Raw genomic sequence first — 7802 nt, forward strand, 5'->3', positions numbered from 1 at the left:
TATTCTGAATTTGGGAACCAGATTCATCAACAGCTTCAAAAAAAGAAGTAAGACTGGTGCTTATAGTAACACAGATTGGCACTTCCCCAGCAGTCCAGTGGTTAAGATTCCGAGCTTCCACTGCAGGGGGCACGGGTTCGATCTCTAGTCGGGGAACTAAGATCCCGCATGCCACACGGGGCGGCCAAAAGAAAAAAAAAAAATGCAGATAATAGAGCACAGGACATCTCATATTTTTAACCTCTACCCGGCAAGGTGTCCATTACTGCGTTCCTGTTCCGAGAGACAGGGCAGAACTATTGTAACCTCCGTCCCTGTTTGCGCCTGGCCCTTGGTAGACGCCAGATGCATTATTAAAAAGGTGGTTGCTCTCAGAAAATGAGACACAGAGGTGAGAAAATCCATGGCAGAGCCCAGCCCTTCCATGTCTCCCAGCTCCTGGTCCACTCTGCTCTGGGGTCCCAGACAGTTAGGCACCCCTGACTAACCGCGCCCCGACCCCTGCAGAAGCGGTACCGCGCCGTGTACGACTACAGTGCCGCCGACGAGGACGAGGTCTCCTTCCAGGACGGGGACACCATCGTCAACGTGCAGCAGATCGACGACGGCTGGATGTACGGGACCGTGGAGCGCACCGGCGACACGGGGATGCTGCCGGCCAACTACGTGGAGGCCATCTGAGCCCGCCGGGCACCGCCCGCCCCATCCGTCTTCAGTGCATTCCACAGCATCGCATCCGTCCTGGGCGTGACCTGTCCACCCTCTGGTGTCTCTGTTTTTTAAAATCTGCAACAGCTTGTTTATTCTCCCCCTCTTCCAGCTTCTTTTGCCAACCGAAGCCTTGTTCTGCCACTTTCGCGGGTCCTTCCTCTGGCAGGTTTTCCCCTTGACCAACTTCTTGATTTTCTCTCTGGATGGAACAGGCGTGGACCGCTCTGGGGGAAGCCGAGGCCCGTGGGGCTGGTCTGGGGGGGCGACCCGTCAGCTCCCAGGCCTCTGCCTTCTCTCTTTTCTGCCCCCTCAGCCCCTCCTGCCCACCTCCTCACACACCCAAACATTCCAGGCTGGGGTGAGCCCCAGACCCCCAGGACTCCCAGGGCGGCCGGGAGTTGCTTCACACACTCCCGGGAGTGGGACCCACCTCCATTGGGACCCGTCCCCACCGCGGGATGGGGACGGGGGTGGAGAGGTTGCTGCCGTCGTGCAGGGACCAGAGGGCTTTGCCTCTGCTTCTCAAAGATGGGGCTGCCAGCCCTCCAGGGGGGCTCCCTCACCCCCCTTCTCCCCCCTCTCCCCAGCTCAAGGACAACAGAGGAGGGTGAAGTTCCTGCTTTGGGATTCATTCATCCCTCCCGACACGGTTCCTTTTCACACTGTGATTTTGCTCTGCTGCCCACCCGAGCCTGGTGTGGGCGAGCAGCTCCCCAGGAAGCTCGTCTTGGGTCCGGTTCTCGCCTTTCGTACTTTAGGGACAGCTCCAGGAAGGAGGGGAACGGGGTGTTCTCTCCACAGCCCTTTTCCCTCACTCCCACCCCAGTCTCCAGGGTCCCTGGCTTGCTTCCTGGTGAAGGGTGGGGCAAGGAAGCCTCGGGTCTCTCGCCCGTGCAGCCCAGCCTCCCGCGAGATCTAGTTAGGCCGCTCCTCGCCACGCCTCCTGGCAAGGTGTCTCCAGGCCTTCCATGGCCTCTTCTCTCCCCGCTTCCCGCGCGACCCCAGCTGGACTGTGCGAAACCACAGGACCCTCTGTATCTCCAGGACTTTGTCGCGGGGGAAGGAGCGAGTATCTGCAGGTGTCCGTGACAGGAGAGGGTGAGTGTGAGCGTGAGAGAAGTGGGCGGGGTGCGGCCTGTGTGTGCAGAGCTGTCCTCGATATTTTCCTCAAAACCCACAGTGAGAGGGGAGGACGCTGGGGAGGAGAAATTCCTTATGTTTTCTTTGGAGTGAAAAAGCTCTCCTCCTGTCCCCGAATGGAGGAGAAGCCCACCCACCCCCTTTCCAATGTGCCAGGCAGAAGTAAGGGGGAGGGGAGAGTGCTTGGTGGGGGAGGGGTGGGGGGAAGGCTTTGTGGCTCCAGGCATATTCTCTCCCCCATCTCTGTGTCCTGGGCCGCAGAATAGGGGGCCAGGGGACCCTGTGTCACCCGCACTGTCTCCCCCGCCCCCCACCCCCCTCCCAGGCTAGCTCCCCATTTACTTAAAGCCTCCTTTAAGCAGAGGGAGAGGGTCCCAGGGCTACAAAACTGGAAGTACAGACCCAGGATGAGGAAGGGAAAGATGGTGCTATCTCCAAGTCCCTTCTCTTGCTCGTTGGTGGCTGTGACGACCCTTACCTGGCTTTATTCATCTCTGGGCTTTCTTGTCACCCTTTTGGGTCTCCCCCTCCCATCTTCACCCCGCTGAGTCCGCTGACTCAGGCCCCACAGGTTGACATCTTTGCATCCTTGTGCCCTGCAGGCATCTTTAGCATCAAGTCCTCACTGCTTGTGAGTTAACTTGGGAATATTTACCCCAAATCAGAGGCTTGAGCCCCTGCCTGACCAATCCCTTTCCCCCCTTGGCCAGAGCCAAGGTGAAGGCAGGTGGAGTGTCTTATATTGGGCAATTTGGGGGATGAGGGAGGCAGAGAGGGAACAATTTTGGGAGCCTTGAGGCAGGCGCTGGTCCATTTGGTTTCCTCTCGATCTCAAAGCACAATGTGGATTCTGGGACCAAAGGTCAGAGACACATCCTGTTGGAGAACCTGCGGTTGGCAGGGTGGTGAGAGGGTGGGAGGAGGCCCTGGGGGAGCAAGAAGTAGCCTCTTCTCACTCGGCTTAAATTTCCTTCCAAAACAAGGCAAGGCAGCCGCTGGAATCTTGCTGCCAGCCTCTACTCCTCCCATCCTAAAAATAGGGGACCTTTTCTTACACACTCCCAGAGAGAGGAGGGACTGTCACACTGGTGCTGAGGGACCCAGGGGCTGCTGGGAGTCCTTATTCCTTTCCAGAACCATCCATCCCTAGAAGAGCACAGAACCTGAGGGCTGGGCCGGGTCCCTGGTCTTTTATTACATTTCACAGGTTTTTTAGCTGATCTAATCCCAGGAAAGCAAAGCTAGAATGTGAATATAACTTTAGTGGACCAATAATAAAATGCAACAAGCCCAACGGTGAGAAAAGTGAATTCTCTCAATATTGCTTCCTGTTTTCTTCCTCGTGTCCCTCCAGGGAAAATTACTTTATTGCTTAATTTCTGCCTTTTCCCCCTCACATACGCACTTCTGGGCCTTTTTTTAATAGCTGGAAAAAAAAAAAAACCACCCCACAGACCTGTATTTAAAAAGAAACAGAAATGACCATGTGAAATTTGCCTCTGTCCAAACATTTCATCCGCGCGCGTGCGTGCGTGTGTGTGTGTGTGTGTGTGTGTGTGTGTGTGTGAGAGAGAGAGAGAGAGAGAAGCCGTCCGTTCATCTTTTTATATGGGGTGGTTGTGTGGTTGTCTTTCCTTGGTCTGTTTTGGTCCCCTCCCTCGTGGGCTTGTGCTTGGGATCAAATCTTTCTGGGCTGTTATGATTTTGAACATTTGACTTGGACCACAAGTGACTCTTTCTCCTGGTGACTCAAATAAAAGTATAATTTTTACCTGCAGACTTGGTTCTCTCTCTGGCTCTGAGGTGCTGCTGTGTGTGTGTCCCGTTTGATTGGGGGGCATTGGCCCATCACCCTCCTGGGAGCTCTGCTGCCCTTCAGGGGGAGAATGACCAGCCTGGAAGCTGTCACCACCCTGGGAGGAAGGGAGCAGTGGTGTGTCTGCTCTGACGGGGGCCTTGGCACCTACTTCCTCCTTGTGAAGGACTCCTCACCGGCTGGCTCCTGGCTACATCCCTTTGCCCAGCTTGGTGACACTCCCAGAAGCTTCTTTGAGCTCCCATATTCTCGTCCTAACTGTCTTACTTCCTTTGTTCTGCACCCACCTGTCTCCCCACTAGCCAGTGCGCTGTCAGGGCAGGTAATGGGGCTGATTCATCTTTTCCAACCCCGCTGCCTGCCCCGGGCTGAGCACATAGCTGCTCAGCAAATGTTTGCTGAATTAATGAATGAGCTCAGCTTGGGGGTGGGGGCAATTTTGGCTCTGCCTGACACAAAGGAGGAACTCGGCGAGTGTTTGAGGAATGAAATGACAGATGGCCTGGGACAGTCTGCAGTGGGGTGACATGGGTGAAGCCATCCACAAGGTGCTCTGGCAACCCGAAGCAGCACTCACCACGTCTGATGAATGGATCTTAAACACACATTTTTTCCCTTTTGACATTATTACCAGCTCTGTGAGAGAAGTAACTACTGTGATATCCATCTTACAGATGGGGTTCACTGAAGCCCAGAAATGCAGAAATGTTTGGTGGGAGTCACACAGCTGGTGGCAGGCCTGGAGGTGTTAGGACCCCAGTGTGATGCTCCCAGCCTCCCGCCATGACCTTGCCACATGCCCTTTGCCCCTCTCCCGGCAGTATCTCCCATGCTCCATCCTTTGCTCCAGGTGCCCTGGGTCTGACCTCTGACCGGGCACGGCAGCCAGCTTCCCCTCTCCTGAAGGGTTGGGAAAGGGACAGTGGTAGAGAAGGAATCCAGCTCCTTCAGCCCCAGCGCGGGCCCACCAGTCAGGCTTTGTGGAGAGGAGCATTGCCCACTCGGGCGCAGAATTAAGGCTTTCCCTGGCTTCCGGATAGCAGCAGTCTGGAGAGGAAAGGCCTTTCCCCAGCGTAAGCCTTTGTCATTAGGGGATGAGGTGGCTGCCAGGCTGCAGCAGTGGAGGGAATGGTGAGGCAGCTCTGGGTAGGATAATTAAAGTCAGTACTGACACCTGCTCCCCTTCCGAAGGCGCAGGCTGCCTAATATTGCCCCAATGGCGGGGAAGGAGTTGGCAGCTCTTGTCTCTGTTGGCCTGCACCCTGTTGCCTGTGGAGCCTCTTCTGCCCAGGAGGCTTCAGTCACCTCCGGAGTGATTTCAGGGACAGTCTGCTTGGGAGGGAACCAGCGCCAAGTCTCCACTCCCTAACAGCTCTGTTCCTTGCCCGCTGGAACCCATGCGAGGAGTTTCTGGACCCCCTTCTAGAAATGGCCTGAGTTCCTGAGGCTTAGCATGATGAAGGGGTTGCTAATGCCCTCATCCCGGGTCCTTCAAAAGAACTAGCTGGGGTAGAGCCAAGGACACTAGGCCTCAGAGGTGACACAGGGAGGTTTTTTTTGTTTTTTAATTTAGTAGGAAATAAGACAAAAGGCATAAAACTTACATACGACATAACTGACTATCCGCCACCCAGCTTAAACTATAAAACACCAATTCTCCTTTCCCCTCAGAAGAAGCCACTTGAAGAATAGGAAAAAGAATATATATATGTATAACTGAGTCACTTTGCTGGACAGCAGAAATTAACACAACATGGTAAATCAACTGTACTTCAATTTTTAAAAAGTCACTTGAGTTGCATTTCTAGACACCTACTGCAGAGGGATGGGCCTAACCGAGAGTTCTTTAGTGCCCTCTCTGGGTATAACACTGCAATGAGTTCTGAAGAGGATATAAAAGGGACAAGGATGTGGGAAATGACCACGAAGAGATAAGGAATCAATGGAGGAGAGACCTCTGGGGCTCACACTGTAATCGGAGGGATCTGAGCAACACGCATCGCAAGCTCAGCAGTGCAGGTGGGGCTGAGGGGGCATTTCAGACGAACAGGGTGGGCCAGTCTGGAGCGAGAGAAGAACGTGGACCCCGGAGTGGACAAGCCTAGTTTTGAATCTTGGTCTCTGCCCTTTCCAGTGAAACATTAGGCAAGTTCCTGACCATCTCTGAGCCTCATCTATAAAAGACTTGTAGGGAGGTTGAAATTACACCACGTGTGCAGTATCTGACACAGTATAGGAATCCCATAAGTGTTAGCTCTATCCCCAGACATGTGATCCGAGACTCACGTGAGAACCTCATCCATGGTCCCTCCATGACGTGACTTTACAATGTGCCAGTGGCCCACCCAGCTCCCAACCATTATTTTCTGAGCTTATTTGCCAAGGATGATGGCAGGGAAAAAGGAGAAGAAAGGCACTCAGGAGGATTCATTCCTTGGGCACCTGGATACAGATCAGATCTCTTCCTACTTCCATAACATTCAGAGTCCATTTAGATACAAAGGGGTAGGATTGGGTTCCTGGGGAGAAATTGAGCCTCTTCACTTCTGCCTGGTCGAAATCGAGCAGTTCCTTGGTTACCCGCTCCCGGGCTTTGTGATTGGTTGGCTGTGGGGTGAGGGGGGTGAGTAAGCTGCTGATGGAGATGCAGCATCCCTTAGTCTCAGGCCCTGGGAGGGGGAGGGGAAAGGAAGGCTGAGCAGTGGAGGGAAGAGGGAGCCATTTCTCTCCTCTGACTCTGCAATCTCCGTGCTCACAGCTCACATTTCCCCGGGACCCAGGGGCCTCCTCGGCCAAGGACTCCACAATGCTGGATATTTTCATCCTGATGTTCTTTGCCATCATAGGTCTGGTCATTCTGTCCTACATTATCTATCTGCTCTAGGGGCCCGCAGCGGCGGCGTGGAGCCTACAGCTCAGGGGGGAAGGATGAAGCTGACTGGCCGAGCATCCTGCTTGCTGACGCACCGGTGGATTTTTGCTTCTGGTCATTATTTCGGGTATTGATTCAAAAACAAAATTACAAGAGATCTTGTTTTCCTATTTTTTTCTCAGGTGCACTGATGTAGCATTTCCCAGACCACTCTGAAAAGAATAAGAAATGCCAGCTTCTTTCTTTGAGACCTAATTTAAAGTAACAATTTTAAAAATGAAAAGTAAAGCCCACAATGTGAAGGATTTTTAAGTAGAATGTGTTGGGAGTGGTGGGCATGGTGGGAGAGACTATATTTCCTAGTTTTTTCTTCAAGTTGGGTGCTCAAACTCCAATTTGTCCATTTTCTCCTGGTAATTAAAGGTAAAAAGCATCTTTATATGTCAGCAGGGTGGCTTACAATTATGCTTGCATAATTGCATTAATTAATTAACTAGTGACTCATTCTAACTTGAGGATGATATAGCAAATCAAATTTACTTGGGAGTGGGGTTTTGCGGGAGATGTCAATTCTTTCCCAGCTGTGGCGTTTGGCGGAGTGGCGAGAAGAACTCCTAATTGTTGTCTTAGTCCAGGACCAGTATCGGAAGCTGATACCTTTGCTGCTATTCCCATCTGAGCCTTGCTGTTTCTGGGTTTCCCACAGCTCCTGGACTCCAGTCCAACAAGAAGCCTCTCATCAACAGCAGTCCTGCTGCCCAGCAGACCTCTTCCAGAGCCTTCCGGATATGGTTAACCCCTGTCAAGCAAGGGGCTTTTTGAGCTCAGAGGCAGAGACACTCGGCTGGGACATCAGGAATTCATGGGCATGGCTGGCAGCTGCTGTGTGCGTTTGAGCTGTAGACAGAGGTGTTGAGAACACAGAGAGCTGAAATGTAGACTCATTAAAGTTACTATGGAGAATTGCTCAAAAATTTATTTGATAGCCTTTCCTTAGATCTAAATGCAACTGCATATTATGCTAAAGTATGTTCTTTCCTTTCTCACACGAGGGCGTTCCCTTGTAGGTCCAAGAGCATGTTGTCTATCTTCATCTATGAAGTAGTCACTTTAGCACTGTCTTTAGAGATTGCACAATCTGGGGTTGTGTGATTTCCCATGTCTCACTCTCTAGAAGGAAGTTGTCATTTGAGTTTTTAAGATTTATCATATCTTCCCCACTCCATACCCGTTGTGCTCCAGCTTCTCATTTAAAGAAAGAAA

General features: G+C 52.5%; 1 protein-coding gene and 1 long non-coding RNA gene across 2 annotated transcripts in view; both read left to right on the forward strand.

Moving 5' to 3' along the window:
* Positions 1–3628, forward strand: part of LASP1 (LIM and SH3 protein 1) — a 41674-nt gene extending 38046 nt beyond the window's left edge. Inside the window, exon 7 of the mRNA XM_059046547.2 lies at positions 508–3628. Within this exon, the coding sequence (XP_058902530.1) occupies positions 508–681 (174 nt within the window). The 3' untranslated portion in view covers positions 682–3628. The remainder of the gene's footprint in view (positions 1–507) is intronic.
* Positions 3629–6284: 2656 nt separating this feature from the next.
* LOC136793273 (uncharacterized) lies at positions 6285–7517 on the forward strand. Its single transcript, XR_010838338.1, has 2 exons — positions 6285–6666; positions 7246–7517. It is a non-coding gene; the product is annotated as an uncharacterized lncRNA (long non-coding RNA).
* The last annotated feature ends 285 nt before the right edge of the window (positions 7518–7802 follow it).

The sequence above is a fragment of the Kogia breviceps genome, chromosome 19, assembly GCF_026419965.1.
Source record: "Kogia breviceps isolate mKogBre1 chromosome 19, mKogBre1 haplotype 1, whole genome shotgun sequence".
NCBI classification, from domain to species: Eukaryota; Metazoa; Chordata; class Mammalia; order Artiodactyla; family Physeteridae; genus Kogia; species Kogia breviceps.